An 18,992-nucleotide genomic window follows, 5' to 3' on the forward strand; every position below is an offset into this window, starting at 1 on the left:
AAATAAATAAAAATAAAATCTTAAAAAAAAAAAAAGAGTTTCATTGTGAAAGACAACATTTTAAAATCTTTAGGACTGGGGCACCTGGGTGGCTCAGTCGTTAAGCATCTGCCTTCGGCTCAGGTCATGATCCCAGGGTCCTGGGATAGAGTCCCGAGTCAGGCTCCTTGCTCAGTGGGGAGCCTGCTTCTCCCTCTCCTTCTGCCTCTGCCTCTCCCCCTGCTTGAGCTCTCTCTCTGACAAATAAATAAAATTAAAAAAAAAAAAAAAAGAAAGAAAGAAATCCAAAGGCACACCTGCCCTTTTCAGAGGAAGAAGCACAGGCCCCCTTGAAAAAGAGTCCGTTGTTGATGAGGGAGAGCTTCCCTGCAGAACGGATTGAAATTATCCAAGTAGGTTGTTTGTTTAAAGGAGGCTTTCACAGGTTGTCACCTCTTTGGCACTGTTAGATGTAAGACAGCCTCAGAGTTGGAAAAGACACAATTCCCCTGCCCCCGTCACCGATTTAAAGAGCCTACATGAACACGAAAGTGGGTGTGGCAAAAAAGGAAAAAATGCCATCAACTGGGTATCTAGAAAACCAGCCGACTGCATTACAGTTAGTGGCCTCGGTAAGTAAGACCCTGAAACCCGGCTACGGAGGTCTTGAAAACTGCCCTGTGGAGCTGAGGGTGAGATGTACCACCCCCACAGGCGGAAGCCATACTGTGCCGAGCTCCAGTGACTGGAAGGCCTACCTGAAGAGCACGCTGTTGGCACACGCTTCAGAGTCTCAGCTTTGAGTCATTAACAGCAGACCCCTGGTGCATTTATCTTTTCTTACCTGCCTGCTATGTTTTGGGAGTAAATGATCCCAAGATTTACTGGTTTAATGCATTACAGTTCTCTTCTCTAACCTTTATATTTCCCACAAGTTGAGAAAGGGAAGTGAAGTCACTCATCTAAAAGGGTAAGAAAAGTCAAGACGATATTGAAAATACTAGAAAGAAAATGGCTTTCAAGACAGCAACACAGAAAAATACATATAAATAAGGAAGGTGAAGAATTTTTTAGTCTTGCAATTAATAAAACTTGTAACAAAAATTAAACTCGAGTAAATCTTTCTCTCCTTGTGCTTATTTCACCTTCACAAATTGCGCTATGCCTCACACAAATGTTACTCGTAAAGACACAAGAAAATAAACTGCAGCCACGGAAGAAGACACAGAGGATATCCAAAAGGAATGCTCAAAGAACAAGGTGAGCTCTTGGAAATGAAAATTGTAAGAGAATTCTTTTTAATTGATAAAAGGTTTGAGACATCACATTGATAAAACTGTCCAGGAATCTTTGAAGACAACAATATATAAAAGAGACGTTAAGAAAACCTGGAGGCTCACTTGAGGGCACTTCCAACATCCAAATCCTAAGAGAGGAGGGGAAATGGAAACCACAGATAGGAGCAATGCCTTCAAAATCCTGAGGCAAAATGTCTCCCAACAGAATTCCATTCCCAGCTGAATCAATCAGTGTAAGACTAGAAAAAATAGATTTTCAGACATGCAAAGTGCCACAGATTTAACCACGACTGTTCTCTTTCTCAGAAAGCTCAGGAAAAATAATGGCGTGGGGTCCAGGGAACAGGAAATCCCCTGTAGGAGAGATGAAGGACATCCCGAGGATGATAATGAAGAGAGATCACGGGACATCCGTTGTGCAGCAGATCCAGACAGCAAACAGTTGAGAATGGATCTGAGAAAGCGACGGCTCAAAGAGGGAGGCCACCCAGAAAAAGAATTGAGAGGAACTACACTTCTGCATAGAGGTGGTTGATGAACAGGGGTGAGGCACACAGAAAACAAAGCGAATGAAAAACAAGACAGTTATCTCCATGACAACAGGAAAGTGATACATCTATGAATAATATTTACATACATAATCACATTAATGCAAACAATGAATATTGATTTGGTCTAACGATTATGATATACCTACTAGAAAGAGAGAAATGCAGATATAGGGTGCATGCATGCGTGTGTGTGTGTGTGTGTGTAGGATGTACAGCCGGAAGTCAGTAGGTTATAACAAAGTAAGAACTTCAAGAAATAGTAATATAAGCATGTAATTTGGGTTGATACTAGAAGAAATGGCTAAAAGGGTTGAAAGTGGTTTCCTCTGGAGGGTGAAATTGGAGAACGGGGAAGGACAGGGCTGGGGCCTGCTGTACTTTGTCATAAGTCTTATAGAATGATTTGACTTTCTAAACTAGGTACAAGAAAAATAGGATAAAAAAATAGTTGAACAAGGGCTTAGAAAACACACAGGTGGAAATAACAATACCATACTTGAAATAAGAGCTAATATTTGAGCTCTTCCATTTTAAATGCTTTATAGGCACTAACTCATCAATTCCTTACAACAGTGTTTATGAGGTGGATACGACTATTTTCCCTATTTCACAGATACGTAAACTGAGGGACAGAGAAGTTAAGTATTTTGCTCAGGATCACCCAGTTTATAAGTGGTGAAATGGGGACTAGAGTCAGATACTCTAACTGTAGAGGTCCCCACAAGGACTCAATCAGAGCACTTTACTGCCATATAATCAATTTTAAATGCATTCTACAAATATCTTATGTAATGAATATTTATTGCCCATGTATCAGGCATTGTTTTTGGTACTGGGGATACACCAGTGAGTAAAGCAAAGACCCTGCTCTCATGGAGCTTAAAGAGATTGTCCCTGTAACAGGGACAATCAGGAAGACAGATCAATCAGAGTCTGATGGGTTTGGTGGAGAATGAGCCTCTTTTACATTGAGCAGAGACTTGAAGGAAATGGGGAGCAAGCCATAAAGATAGCTGAAGGGAGAGGGGACAGCATGTGCAAGGGCCCTGAGACATGAGTGGGGTTGGTGTGCTGGGGGAATAGGACAGAGGCCCCTGTGCAGGAGGGGGTGAGTAAGAAGTAAAGTGGGAGATGATGTCAGGGAGGAAGCAAAAAGGTCTGGGCCAGGTCACAAACGGCCTGGAAGGCCAACATTAAGACCTTGGCTTTTACTTGAAGATTTTATTTATTTATTTGAGAGAGAGAGAGGGAATGAGCGGGGGGGGGGGGGAGTAGAGGGGAGGCAGAGGGAGAGAGAGCGAGAGAAGCAGACTCCCTGCTGAGCAAGGAGCCCAACGCAGGGCTCGCTCCCAGGACCCCAGGATCATGACCTGAGCTGAAGGCAGACGCTTAACCAACTGAGCCACTCAGGCGCCCCCCAAAATTTTTTAAAAGATCTTGACTGAGGTGTAGTTGACATAAGAAAAATGCACAGTTAAAGTGAACAACTGGATAAGTTCTGACATAGGTCTATACATGTGAAACGATCATCACACTCAAGATAATGAAGATATCCATCATCCCAAGAGCTTCTTTATGCCCCTTGGGAACCCCTCCTTCCAGTTCCTTCCTGGCCCTGTCCCATGCCCATGCTATACAACTCATCTGCTTCCTGCCAATTTAACATGCTATTGCTGTCCACTATTTTAGATTGTCTTTTTCTTTTTTTTAAAGATTTTATTTATTTATTTGACAGAGAAAGACACAGTGAGAGAGGGAACACAAACGGGGAGTGGGAGAGGGAGAAGCAGACTCCCTGCTGAGCAGGGAGCCCCATGCGGGACTTGATCCCCGGACTCCAGGATCATGACCTGAGTCGAAGGCAGTCGCTTAACCAACTGAGCCACCCAGGCGCCCAGATTGTCTTTTGATAAGGCCTATGAATCACACGTCTATATAAACAATGGTTGTTTACATTTACCTACATCTTTATCAGTTTATTGGTTCTGCATTCATTCTTGGATCTCAAGACTTTTCTTGAGAGATCATTCTTCGGAAACACATCCTTTATAAATTCTTCTAACCGATGTCTGTTGGTAGTAAATGTTCTTAGTTTATGAAAATCTGAAAATGTGTCTACTTCACTTCTGTACAGAAAGACGTTTTTCTAGGTACACAGTTCTAGGTTGTCAATGTATGTTCACTTAGAACTCTGAAGATGAGTCCACTATGTTCTGGTTTCCTTGTTGCTACAGAGACATCTGATGTATAGCTACCATTCCTTTGTAGACAATTTGTCCTTTCTTTCTGGATTCTTTTAAGATCTCCTCCTGTTTTTGGTGTACTACACTATACTACTAGGTGTGGATTTCTTTTTTCTTTTTTAAAGATTTTATTTAATTATTTGAGAGAGAGAGCAAGTGAGAGACAGCACGAGTGGTGGGGAGAGGCAGAGGAAAAGGGAGAAGCAGGCTCCCCGCTGAGCAGTGAGCCCAACGCAGGGGTTCGATCCCAGGACTCTGGGATCACGACCTGAGCGGAAGGCAGACGCCCAACCAACCGAGCCATGCAGGTGCCCTGGATTTCTTTTTATTTATTCTACTTAGTATTCATTGTGTTTCTGTATGTGTAGCTATGGATTTATAACTTTCACCAGCTTTGGGAATTCTTAGCCAATATCTCGTTAAATATCCTGTGTGTGTGTGCTAAGCCCTTCTATATTCTTTATCAAAGACTCTGATTAAATATATCTTAAGACTTTTTTCTGTGTCTCTTAACCATTCTCATTTTCCCATCTCCTTGCATTTCTATGCTATATTCCAGTCTATTTCTTTGGCCACATCTCCATTTCACTAATTATCTCTTTAACAACCATATTTCTCATTTCTAACAATTACATGGTTTTTTTTTTTCCATTTTGCCTGATTAATTCCAACAGTGAGCTGTTGCCTGCTCTTTTTATTTCTATAAATATTTCACTTATAGTTATTTATAAACTATATACATTTTATACAGATTATTGTTCTAATTTTAGGAGCTGACCTTCTTAGGGGTAAATGCATTGGTTTTTATGTTGATTATCACTGATGGTCAACTTATATGTTTGACAGTTTTTGATTGTCTAAATTAGGTAGGCACGCTTAGATACGATTTACATTCGCTTCTTCAGAGATCGAGCGGGTTCTCAGTTGAGGTTACTTTGTGCAACATTATACCTTAAAGCTCTCTTGCTTGCTTGGGAAAGTTAAACACAGCAGCTAGCACCCTACCAATGGGAAACCATGGGATGCTGTTTATCTGAGGTCGGTTATCTTGTTAAAAATCCCAGGGCGGTAGTTCTGATCAATATTCTGATGGCCATTTTCATCTAAATAAAAATTAAGTCTTCAGAAACACCACGTGCAAAATTTGAAAATATACATCTAAAACAACCGACTGGGACAAATTCTTTCTGTTGAAGGAAAAAAAATAACATTGACTCAGCAATATAAAAACGATTAAGAACCCAGAAGCACTTCTTAAGAAGATTATATTTTCTATAGACTCATGTATACATTATTAGAATATACATGTTGCTCTCTCATAAGGTCTAAGTACCATGTAAGTTTAGGGGAAAAAGATTAATACTACTTTTTTACATGAAAAACTAAAATGATCATTCTAAATCTTGACCTACTATTCATTAGTTATGAGAAACAAAAATTTTCTTTTCTTTCAAAAATTCACTCTTTATTTTTCACCCCCTTTTTAAAAACAGAAATAAAATGCCATCTCTCTATTCATTACTAGTAATCCTGAAATAGATTCTAATAAACAATGGGTGAAATATTTCACACTGGCTCTTTAGAAGGCAACTTCAAAGGCAGCTCAGCTGTAACTCATCCATTCATACTGGTAGGGGGAAAAAGAAGGCACATGACTTAATGAGCAGAATTAGAAGTGATTCTGAATGGCTTACCTGCTGCCTGTTTTCACAGAACAGTTTTTCTTGTGTCCTCTCTCAGCTCGGTTATCTCTCAGAAGCTGATGCTATACAAAGTGTTAAGACAAAGTTGTAGAAACAAAAATATTTTCATTATATTATTTTGTAAGTCGAAGGGTGCTCCTCCCACGCAAAGGGACACCATTTGCGCACTTGCGTTGACTTTTTTTCCCCCTACTGGTTTCTCTCACAACAAAGACCACTACTCTTACTAGAGATGCCCCCGACACTCTTGTAACAAAAGTGTTAGCAAGGGCTGCCAATCCAACGGTTCCCCGACAGCGAAACCGCTCTGACAGTCAGTTAAAATACAGCCAGAGCTGGAGGTTCTAGAACTCAGTCTTTATCCTAGTTCTCTGGAGTAGTCCTGGTTAAAGTAACATAACCTCTTGCCAATGGCCTCTACCATTGTGTTCAGCTGTGAATTTTTTGAGACTGTCATTTACGCTGACATGAAAGATCTAATATTTTCTCTGTATCTACGGGCCTAACATGGTAAAGAAACACACTTAAAACATTCGTTTTCAAAGAAATTATTGGCTTGGAAATATATAATTAGAAAGCATGTATATACATTTGATTGCCTCCTCAAAATGCCTCACCATCCACTTCCTTTCACACTTGCTTTATCCTAACTAATTGGAAAGAAAAAAACTCCGAGTAGTCAATACTCTTTACTGTGTGTTTGCTCAAACTGTAGCTTATCTTATTTATGCAGAAATATAATTATACACAAGACTGGGCCAAAAAGAAGTTGCATAGCATATTAGAAATTAACCCTAACAAAAACAGAAATCTTAAAAGTACTAATGCAGGATAGATCTAGGTTCTAATCCCAGCTGTGCCTGTAACTAACAAGTTACTAGGTTTTAATAACAGATTTGCCATTTACAAATTGGGTAGTCTTAGGCTAAGTATCTAACCCCCAGGCCTATCTGTAAAATGGAAATAGTATTATCTACTGATATGGTTGCCATGTTAAACAAGATAAACCAGGTAAAATGCTTAGTGCTATGACCAAAACATAAGAAGTGCTGAGCAAAACGGATCAAATGCTACCATTATGATTATAATTAATGAGCCTGGTTGTCAGTGGGTATTGTCTGACCAGTATCAATACCTTTTTATAAAAAACTGCTTTAAACTATTTAATGACATTATTTGGAATCAATTATTAGTGATATCTGGCCATCTTTGAGAGGAAACAGAACTTAATCAGATCATCAAGAATGTAGTTAGATCATTTATTTATTCTTTTAGGACTGTCTTAACTAAGTATCTTAAATTTCTCTTAAATATCTCCTTCTTTCCTTCCCCAACACCACCATCCTAGTCCAGACCATCATTTTCTCTTACTTGCAATGGCCTCCCTCCAGACTCACTCCTATCCAATCTATTCTCCACACTGCAGCCAGTAATTCTAAGATTAGATCTGGTTACATTACTTTCTGCAGATAAACCCCAAATCTTGTACAAGGCTTTCATGGCCCTTCATAATTTGATTACATTTCTCAACTCCTAATTTATTATGCTTCCTCCTACCCCAACCTAACCTTCCTACTTTTTTTCTTCTTCTTCTTCTTTTTTAAAATTTTAATTCCAGTATAGTTAACATACAGGTTCTATTAGTTTCAGGTGTACAATATAATGATTCGACAATTCTATACATTACTCAGTGCTCATTGCGATAAGTGCACTCTTCTTCCTCTGCACCTGTTTCACCCATCCTTCCACCCACCTCCCCTCTGGTAATGGTCTCTAACCCCCTTCTTCCTAAATTACATATCCCCGCCATACTGAACTTTTTAGTTTGCGGTGTGTACCACATTCTCTCTCACCTTTGGCCCTTTGCTTCCAGTCATTCATTCTGCTTGCATCTTCACAGTCCAGCACAGTGTCTGGTAGAGTTTTAGTGCTCAATAACTATTTGTTGAATGAATGAATGAATGATTGAATAAGTGTAATAAAGAAATAGAGAGTGAGATCTAGTATCTGATAGGTAGCTGAAGCACTATCTCATTATTACCATGTATAGAAAATGGCAACCATTTATCTTAAGTCCATTAATCTGAAAGTGTTTCAATTTAGAAACACTTCGTACCATGAAAACGAAATTGTTTCTGAAAATAAAAATAATTAATTACTTTGGCATTTCTAAGTCTAGTGCCTTTTAAAAACATATACAAACCAACATTTGTGACACAGATAGCCAGAGGTGAGATGATAAAATCTCTACGTCCACCTGAAATTAATAGTAGCGGGTAACTAACTTTTCTAATTTTAAGATAAACGACAGATACGTGAACGCTGTTTCTGCAGTTTGTGTTAAAACAGTTACAGCAAAGAACTCAAAATTCCAAACACAACGTTCTGAAATAAGAAAAGAATTCTACAGTTTAATTTTGAAAATGCAACTATAATGACCAAAATAAATATTAGATTGTACCTACTAGGTCTGGATAGTTCTCAGAGAGGCTACCACTTGGATCAACTTAAATGAGATGGCGCCTTCTCTGAACTCTGATGTAGAGCTCCTTCTATGAGATTCCTGTAAGAATTTCTTCTCTTCCTCAAATTTATAGTTTTGATGGGCTTTGTATATAAAAGGAGACAAATATCAGAATTATTTAATACATATGCTTCTATATTAAAAAGCTGCATCACAAATTTCCTCACTTTATCAATAAAACTATAAATCTAGGTGCATCTTTGCAAATTTAAAATCAACCCAAGATAAAAAAATACAAACTCAGATTTATGGGTCATGAATCCAGTGACTTAACAGAGGAGGCTAGATCTTTTAAGGGGCAAAGGAGAAAAAACTAATCCAGAATGTTATTAGAATAGAAAACACGTATTTATATTTGAAATTCTCAACACATTTCTGCTATGCCCCAAAGAATAAGAAAAAGGATGGCAGGGTGGGTTGGGGTAGGGGGCCCAGTCAGGTCGTGAGTTCATGGTCAAAGACACAAGGATCCTTGAGCTCTGCTCTACTAAGCGAGAGTAGCTCATCAGGTTTTGAGAAATTACTCACTCTTCTTACTGATAATTCTTCTGTTTCCTTGGACTACTATCAGTGTCACAAGTGAGGTCAATTTTCAAGATTCTGACTCAACCATGTCAACTCTGATTAATAACAGAACTTCTGAATATGGTGCGAAGTGCTTCTTACCTTCCAACTTTCAGATTGCTGGACTTAGGCCAGATGGAGACACAATTCCCTGATTAGTGACCTGCAGATGTATATTAAAAAATGACTCATATAAGAATTACATTAAAATTCATAAACACAAAACCTAGTACAGTGTGAGATTTACAAAAGGTTCACAATTTTTAAAACTACTGAATTAAACCAGGAAGAGAAGTATTCCTTGTGGATGATGGTCCCTCCTATCAGAAAGGGAGCTGGGAATTTCTTTGGCTCTTCATAATATTTTTACAAGATTATTAAAAGTTTAAAATCCCTAACACAAGAGAAGAAGCCAAGAGCAGAATTCTTCTCCAGCAATCCTCTCTTTACCACCTGATATTCAGAAGCATTTGCTCAGGAGTATTTCTGTTAGCAGCCACTTCTCAGTAATTTCTCAAACATCTACAGAAGAATTTTAAGTCTCCTCACATGTGGGTTCTCAGTGTCCTCACCCTAAAGGGACAACTAAGTAATATCTAAACTGTTGTCTATGACTCCTTAAGATACTTGTGAATTCAGTCAAAATGTCAAATCATTAGATTTTCAAAGAGGAAAAATGAGAATTAAGTAAGACCAAAAAAAAAAAAAATGATGCTTCACATAACTGTCTTTCTCTCCTTCCTTCCATTTCTGAACTGACTTTATTTCTCTTCTGGGGCCTTTATAACTGCCCTCTCTGTGGTTTTCTCAACCATTTTCCAACATACTGTGTCATTATTGCTTTCCTGCCCCAGATTATAACTAACACAGGCGAAAAGCTACGTTGTTTTTCTAAATACCTTCTTTCGTAGAGAGTATCTGATAGAAAATGGCTGATGAATAATAGTTATTTACTGAATCTGTAATAAAAGAGTGAGAAGTAGGCATGGTGTCAATGGATATGGGATAGAGCACTAAAGAACAGAAAGAGGAACTGTAAGACAGGGGAAGTAGAAAGGGGTGGGATTTCAAAAAAAAGTGGCAGTAATGTTATCCTTTCCTTATGTTACTAAGTTGGTATGGGAAAAAGAAAAGGTGTGCATGCATGCTAATAGTCATTCATTCAACAACATAGTGGAGGATTTTACATTTCTTCACGGTTTTGCATTTTATCACTTGCATTGAGATTTATTTAGCAAAGTTTACTGCGTTAGAGTTAGATTTGCATGGAATTAAGAAATTTGTATCTCTCAAAATGTAAGTGGTCTCTGTGTGGTTTGTATACGTACACCCAGGTATGGTCATTCCTCAGTATTCATGGATTCCATATTTACAAATTGCCTATTTGCTAAAATTTCTTGCTAATGCCAAGATCAATACTTCTGGCACTTTTGCAGTCCTTCACAGACATGCGCAGAGTGGTAAAAATTTGGGTCAGCGGTTCTGAACGCTCTCAGCTGAGGCCTGACAAGTCGATCCTTTGCTTCGTGTTTCAGCTCTCATAGTATAAACAAGTATCTTTTATTGTAGTCTGTTTAGTGCTATGTTTTTTTGTGTTTTTGTGTTCTTGTTTTTGATTTTATCATTTAAAATGGCCCCCAAGTATAGAGCTGAGGTGCTGAAGTGTTCCTAAGTGCAAGACTGTCAGGGACCTTACAGAGAAAATACGTGCATTAAACAAGCTTTCTTCAGGTATTCAGAATCAATGATATATATATATTAAATAAGGTATCATTAAACATAAACACACATCAAACAAGAATATGTATTGATCAATAAATGAAAATGCTGTGACCTCTCAGGAACCTAACCTTGTAATTCCCTAGGAGCAGTGTTTTGGTATTTGCTACTTTAGTGTTCACATCGACTTTATAACATAGCTACGGTAGATAACAAGAATCAACTGTACTCATTAATTAATGACCTACATTAAAGACAGAAATCTGAAATCATGTATCAAAGTTTAAACAAAAGGCAGATTCAAAAATTGGTCAGAAAGATTTTGAAAATTAAAAACAATGAAGAACTGCTCAACTTTCTTCTCTTTTTGATATTAGCATTGGTTGATTGTTAACTTCAGGAAAAAAAAGCTTGGCTGGAAGCAACCAGTTACACTGTGATATGAAAGACAACTTTATAACATGACTTTAGTATTTCTAAAGGGTGAAAGGAGCTTTAAAAAATTGTATTTGGGGATAATCTATTCTTTAGAAATAGTGGTCCATATTATTTTTTTAATGTGAGAAGTATCTTTAAAGGGGAAAATCACTCTTATGGAAAAGGGCAAGTTTACAAATACCATTAAAGCTGAATTTACATGATATTTTTCTTTAACTAGGCTCATGTGTATTAAGAAATTAGTATAATTTATAATGAAGTATTTAGCACCTTCCTTTTATAAGTAAAAGGAACTATGGTATACACAACCAACTGTGGCTCAGCTTAAGAAATAAAACATCACGAATATATTAATGTTACCAATTACCATTACAAAGTACAGCCCCCTCTGTCCCTACCTACCTACCTACCTACCCTTTGCAGAAAATGATCCCTGTTGATGTGAGGTTTTTCATTCTCATGTATGTAAAGCTATTTCTTACATTGCATATTTTTGGCCCACTTAATAACTTTTATAACTCATAATGAAAAAAACCAACAAGGATGCCAAGTCTAAAATGCATATGCTTTAAAACTTATCAAAAACTTAAGACGAAATTACCATAGCATGCTGCAGAGAGAAAACTAATACATTCAAGGGAAAAAGAAAGAAAGGACTCATTTTATATGTAAAGGTCACTAAAATGAATGTCAAGTTCTTGTTAAGGTGACTAGTCATTGTGCTGCCATGTACACTAGTAAAGCAATAAAAAAAAATCATGGAAAAATATAACATAAACTTGTAAGAAACTATTACCACCTTCTAAACTTCAAAAATAAAAATATTCTCTTGCTGGCTGACCTTATTTAATACAAATTAATTTCTTCAGCATATGTACTATCTTGCTACCTTAACTTTGTGAAAAACAAATATAAATTGTGAAGTCCTATAAACAAGTGAATCCCACAGCCTTCCTGTGGAGGTGACATTCATGACAGGGGAAGGTGGTGGTAAGGGAGCATTCTGATGATTACTGAGGATGATTCATTTGGTTAGTATATTAAGCACTGGCACAATCAACTCCTTTTTAAATAAGCTGGGATTTGTATCTTTTCTCATAGAGCTGATCTACTACCTTGAAGGGAGATAGTTAAATATTTGAAAGAGACTAAGAAACTTCCTTTTGGATTAGAATGTTCCTTACCTGGCCATGCTCTGTCCTAGCGCCAGGGCTAAACCAATGGCTGCAGAGGAAAGAGAAAAGGAGTTAGCATGAACCTAACTAAAAGCACATGCTCTCACGTGATCAGTCTGCATGTGCTTTAAGAAATGTATTCGCCACCAGCAACGGAGCCTTAAATATGCTTTATTTTAATGGATGTTTCATGTAATTCTAGACTTACACCAATTTTGACAGAATTGTAAGAGTGCTCATAACCAGTAATTTTCAATTTAATAAGCAAACTCAGAATTACATTTCCATTTAATTATGTTAACATAAACTGCTGGGACTGTATTCATTTTATGAATCAATTTTGGTTATAAAATCTTCAAATGCTATCATTTACCACAACTTAATTATAGCATCGTTACAACAAATTATTATGACCTTTGGATTGCTGGAGTTTTAAAAAACATTAAAAATACCAGAATATTATATCCTCTGGCTATGCCCCCAGGAATAATCACACAAAGCATCAGCTGGAGGTAGGTACCTTGAACCTGTTCCTTCCATTGTGATAACAACTTGGGTTGGCTGAGAACAAGTTCAACAACAACATTCAAAACACAGAAGTCACTGCACAGTTGACACCTTCCCTTGTCGTGTTGTCCTTGCCCTGGATGACCCACCCACATTGCTTCAGCTGCTCCTTGGATCCTCAGTAGTGACCCATCTGGGGATACCTTTTCAACTTCACAACTGGGGACTTGTGATTAGCTGTGTGCCTAGTCCTTTGGCAGTATTCTGCATCAAAATGACCCATAAACATCAAGGAATAGGAAATAGGAACAACTGTGGCAAATAAATCACTAAAAGCCCACAGAGAATGATACCAATGTTATTATTAATGCTATTTGTTTTTTCAAGAACAATAATATTGAGTACTTCTATTTACCAAGCACTCTTCTGACACATGACAGTGTATTATTTCCTATCCTCATTAAAATCTTACAAGGTTATTCTCATATTCCAGGTGCAGAAATGAGGCACAGACATTAGGCTATTTGCCAACAGTGTGCATCCATCATACCATACTGCAGAGGAACAAGACACATCAAAAGGGCAGATTTCCTAAGACTTCTATGTAATCTCTAGCCTCTGTGGTACTAACACCTGGGAATAAACAGCCTCTACATTAATAGGATTTGTCTCTGCTCCTACTGGAACACTTCTCAAGCTCACAGACGGTGATGTTCTTTGGCAAGTCACATTCTACCTTGATGTGGAATGGACACTTTTGGTATCTGTAAATGACATCTCGATTAATTACCAACTAGAAACAAACTATTTACTGCAGTTACCCAGACAACTTGACTAATATATTTCCCCCCTGCTATGACCAATGTATGATTTACTAAATCATGATGTGTAAGTGATCCATTCAGAGTTCAAGACAGAAGAGCAGATTTAATAGAACAGAAAAAAAAATCATTGATATGTTTTCAGATTACACATTATAATTAACTTTTGAGAAACAACCACTCTTTGTGTTTTAGTATCGTATCAAAGAATATCCACAATGATCTGAAATGAAAAGGCTATTAAAATACTCCTTCCTTTTCTTATCTACTACGTATCTGTGTGAGGCTGGATTTTCTTCATATGCTTCAACCAAAACATCTCACTACAGGTTAAAAGGGGAAGCAGCAACGAATCCAAGCTGTCATCTATTAAGCCAGACATTGAAGTGATTGGTGCAAACAGTGGCACGTTCTAATTTTTGGGGCAAAAAATGTCATTAGTTTTCATAAAAATATGCTATTTATGTTAACATGTAATGGGCTTACTATATATTTATATAGACATATTTTTTAGAGAGAGTGTGCATGTGCACGCACACGTGCATATGTGCACAAGAGTGGGGGTGGGGAGGGACAGAGGGAGAGGGGGAGGGAGAGGGAGGGAGAGAATCTTAACCAGCCCAACACAGGGCTCAATCTCACGATCCTGAAATCTTGACCTGAGTCGAAATCAAGAGTTGGACGCTTAACCGACTGAGCCACCCAGGCACCCCTGGGCTTACTATGTTTTTTAACAAATACATAAATACCACTAATATTCTTTTTGTTACAAACCGAGTCTTCATCTAGCTAGTTCACTAGCCCAGTGAATGGCAGCACCAACCTTCCAATGGACAACTAAACTCAGCTTGGACACCTTTCTTTTTCATACTCAAACCATCAGCAAGTTACAACTTTTCTTGTACCTACTAACTTGAATCCATTTATCATACTGCAGAGCTAGAGTGATGTTTTGAAGTTCAAATTTTGAATATTTAGTTATCCACACCCTTACCTCAAGCAAACAAATAAACAAACGGAAACTGAAGTCTGACGGGGCTTTCCACTGCTTTTCACTGCTCTTAGGAGAAAGAATCCCTAAATGGCCCACCAGGCTTAGCATCATCAGTCCTTGCTTACTTTCCTCCTGTCTCACTGAATACTCCCTCTTTCACATTCTGTGCTTACTCACTAGCATTCCTTTCATTGTCTGAACACAGTTATTCTCTCTGCTTGAAATGCTCTTCTCGTCACTATTCCCTTAATTCTTGGGGGTTTCATCTCGGGCTGTGGTCCTCAAGGAAGCCTTCCTTATCTCCATGTCTAGTTCAAATTCTTTTTTTTTAAAGTTCTCTGAGAGTTTCCACTTGGGTGGCGCAGTCGGGTAAGCCTCCGTCCGACTCTTTTTGGCTCAGGTCACGATCTCATGGTTGTGAGATCAACCCCCACCGTGGGCTCTGTGCTCAACACTGAGTCTGCTTGAGTCTCTCCCTCTCCCCCTGCCTCTCCCACTCGCACTCTCTGTCTCTCTCTCTACAATAAATAATAAATCTTTATTTAAAAAAGTTCTCTTTTAGAGTACTTAGCTCACTATATAATAATGCATTTGTGTGTCAGTATATAAGTACACACTTATGTGTGTGTCTGTTTTCTCTATTAGGGTGCGCCGTGAGAACAGCGATGCTGTCTTGTTCATTACTAGAGACCGAGCACTCAGCACATAGTAGGCCCTCACAGATATTTTCTGAATGGATGGATAAATGAATGACTTGAGATATAGGGCAGAGTTTTAACAACTAGAGGCACCAAGTGATTCTACGAAATGAGAAGAATAACAGCACTGGCTTAGGTGGTCTTCCAGATTCTCTTGGGGTCTCATGTTCTGTGGACCAGATGACCAGGATGTAAAGACACTCCTCATTCATTCATTTTTTTCCTATGAAACAAAAAGTCAATTCTAAAACTATGCTTCAACTATGCTCAAGGGAGCCTTCATTTCTTTCATTAACCTGCAAAAGTAAATCCAGGAGGTTCAGACTGGTGTGCTTGCTAAATCATGGGTTTTAGAATCTGAAAGATCTAAGTTTGAACACAGGCATTGGCACTTACTAGCTAGGTGAACTGTGACAAATTACTTTCATTTTCTGAGTGTGGGTGCAACACTGGGATTTAGAGGAAAAATATTTATTTCGTTATTCAGATGATCAAAATGTATTTCTCAGATATATTTGGTCTTATTCCATGGTTCCTGGCTCACAGCTCCCAAAACCCTTGGCATTTCCCAAGGGTTGAGAGTGACACATTGTTATGTTAATGAGGTGGCTTTTGGACCTTACCTGAAGCTGGGAGCTAGTTGCCAGGGGAGCCAACTAGGTGATTAGGGGGTTGGATTTTTCAGTCCCAATTCCTGACCTCTGGGGAGGGGAGAGGGCTGGAGGTTGAATCAATCCCCAAGGCCAGTGATTTAATCAATCATGCCTATGTAATAAAGCCTCCATAACAATCCAAAAAGGCAAGGTTCGAAAAGTTTCCAGATAGGGGAAGAGGTGAAGATGCAGGGACAGTGGCATTTATCTGGATAGGACGTGAAAGCTCCACACCCCCTCTCCCATACCTGGCCGTGTGTATCTCTTCCATCTGGCTGTTGCTGAGTTATATTCTTTTATAATAAACTGGTAATCTAGTAAATAAAACATTTCTCTGAATTCTGTGAGCAAATTAAATAAACTCAAGGAGCGTGACAGGATGTGGGGACCTCTGATTTATAGCCAAAGTCCAACTGGTGTCCTAAGTTGGAGGCAGTTGATGGAACCTCCAATTTGTATCTGGTGGGTCAGAAGCACAGGTAACAGCCTGGGCTTGGCAGCGGCATCCGGAGATGTGGGGCATTAGGGGGCAGGGCAGTCTCGCAGGACTCAACCCACAGCCCACGACTTGTGCCATCTGATGCTACCTCTGGGTACCGAGTGGCAAAACTGAGTTGAAGCAGGACAGCCACTTGGTGTCCTGGAGACTTGCTTGTTGTCATGAGGAAAAGCCAGTGTCAGAAATGAAGCATTCTGTATGAATGTTAAAGAAGACACACAGGAGGGGCATGTAGGTGCTTCAGTAGGTTAAATGTCTGCCCTCGGCTCAGGTCATGATCCCAGGGTTCTGGGACTGGGCCCCACATCGGGCTCTCTGCTTGGGGGGAAGCCTGCTTCTACCTCTCCTTCCTGCTCGTGCTCTCTCTTGCTATCTCTGTCTCTCTCTCTAATAAATAAAATCTTAAAAAAAAAAAGACATATAGGAGAGGAAAAAGTAGGAGGGAAAAATCTGAGTGTTTCCATTATATTTGGCTTCTTCCTCATCTATACAATAAAATTAATCCCACTTCTCTTATAGCCTTGGGAAGCTTAAACAAGGCTAAGAACCTAGAATAGAGGAGGTGTTTAGAATAAATATTCATTTTCTTCTCCTAGAGTACACAGTGGAATACAGTAATATGTGAACTTTTATTCTGTGAATTTCTGTAATAACTTACCTATTTATTCCCAATTGTCAGTAGATACACTAGTGTTCATGCGTAATATTTACAGGTTCCCCCAACAGTTTTAGTGTGTTATCATACATAATAGATGCTGATTACACTGTTGTTTTTTTTTTTTAATTGACTTTTGGTTGAGTAGAATATACCATGTGACTTTCCAAAAGTCAAATTATCTATAAAATGGGGGTGTTATGTCTGCTTCAGGGAGGCAGTAAAAACACTGGAGTGGTGCATATGAAAATACTCTGGAAAATACAATATACTATCCAAATAAAACATTATCATCATCATCATCATCATCATCATCCTAAAATGTTTTACACCTAGTTTAATAATTTTTCTGTATTTTACATAAGTACCTTATAAAAATGTCTTACATAAAAGACTGTTCCTATCCTTATTCCAGAGATAAAAATTAAGATACTTGTAAGCTAAAACGACTTCCCAAGGGAATCACAGTAAATCAGAGGAGGAATTGATCCAGTATATTTTATTTATCTCAATCTGAAGTTAAAGCCACTTTTACTTTTATAAAGCAATAGATGTTAAATTTCAAAGTATGAAAGTATTCCCAATGAACTAACCTTTAATCCAGGCAAATCTTGCTTTAAGCAAACTCGATATTTATACAAAAGATAAAATAAAGTGTAAATATTAGCTTTATAAAGGAATTCATCATAGGATTACAGGTAGTTACCCACTTGCATTTAAAATAAGTTTTGATTTACATATAATGCCTCAGGTAAATGTCCTATACTTTAGAATGAAATAAAAGCAAATATAAATATCATTTTAAAAATCAATTAATAGGGCGCCTGGGTGGCTCAGTGTGTTAAGCGTCTGTCTTTGGTTCAGGTCATGATCCCGGGGTCCTGGGATCGAGCCCCGCATGGGGCTCCCTGCTCCTTGGGGAGCCTGCTTCTCTCTCTGCCTCTGCCTCTCTCTCTCTCTGTCTCTCATGAATAAATAAAGTCTTTAAAAAAATCAATTAATATATCATATTTACTCAATTTAAAAACAGGTATCTCATAAGTGATTGGAAAAAAAGGAAAAATTCTGGAACCATTTAGGGTTAGTATAGAAACGCTTGGTAGAGTGAATAGAAAGTTACTGCAAAAATGAAGCTTTCAGTATTTAAAAAAAAATGTAGTCATATGTTAGTTTTATTTTCTGCATTTTCATATTTGTATTTTCAGAAAGTCAACAGAATAATTAAACGTGAATTTCAAAACTTAACATGTTATTTCTCAGAAATTCTTCTCTGTCTCTGCTTTAGTTGGATTGAGGTTCTTGTCACTTTTTGTGTACCTTTCTGCAGTTGATGAATATTTCATTTATCTGGGCTAAATATTTTCTATTCAAAGAGACCTAACATATATTAACAACTGGACTATCTATACAATATATATACAATTATATACGATTATACAAAATATAAATATGCGACTATTACATGTTAGGTATTATTTTATTAACAATCACACTTTCATAATTAAGACACTCTGCAAGGCTTCTCAATATCTGCACAGAGCACATCTTATTTTACCTTTAAAACTGAGATTCCATATTCTGAGGTGTGCAGCAAAGTTGGCTGTTCACCAAATTTCTATAAGTCTTTTTTATAATTGAAGTTATTGTCAAATATAATTTTTATAGAAACTATCCAAACTTTTATTGTTTTTAAAGATTTTATTTATTTATTTGAGAGAGAGAGAGAAAGGATAAGCACAGGGAGCGGCAGAGGGAGAAGCAGATTCCCTGCCAAGCAGGGAGCCTGACATGGGGCTCGATCCTAGGATCCTGGTATCATGACCTGAGCTGAAGGCAGACGCTTAACCGACTGAGCCACCCAGGTGCCCCAATCCAAACTTTTATTAACCAACTTCTACGACTCTCATAAACTGAGCTGAAAACTTTCTTTGATGTATGCTTTTCCACATTGAGTGCCCTGCTGGGCGTTCC

At 38.1% G+C, this 18,992-nt stretch overlaps 1 protein-coding gene across 6 annotated transcripts in view; it reads right to left on the reverse strand.

The window, feature by feature from the left end:
• Positions 1–18,992, reverse strand: part of GPATCH2 (G-patch domain containing 2) — a 211,332-nt gene that overhangs the window by 74,534 nt on the left and 117,806 nt on the right. For 5 of the 6 annotated variants that reach the window (XM_081825172.1, XM_081825171.1, XM_081825176.1 and 2 more), the window contains exons 7-8: positions 12,204–12,243; positions 5,766–5,836 (exon numbers count right to left, since the gene is read on the reverse strand). The exons of the other annotated variant lie outside the window; for it this stretch is intronic. In XM_081825172.1, coding sequence (XP_081681298.1) covers positions 5,766–5,836; positions 12,204–12,243 — 111 coding nt within the window. The remainder of the gene's footprint in view (positions 1–5,765; positions 5,837–12,203; positions 12,244–18,992) is intronic. 6 annotated transcript variants of the gene reach the window in all.

This window comes from Leptonychotes weddellii, chromosome 6 (genome assembly GCF_054177405.1).
Source record: "Leptonychotes weddellii isolate Sample4059 chromosome 6, ASM5417740v2, whole genome shotgun sequence".
NCBI lineage: Eukaryota > Metazoa > Chordata > Mammalia > Carnivora > Phocidae > Leptonychotes > Leptonychotes weddellii.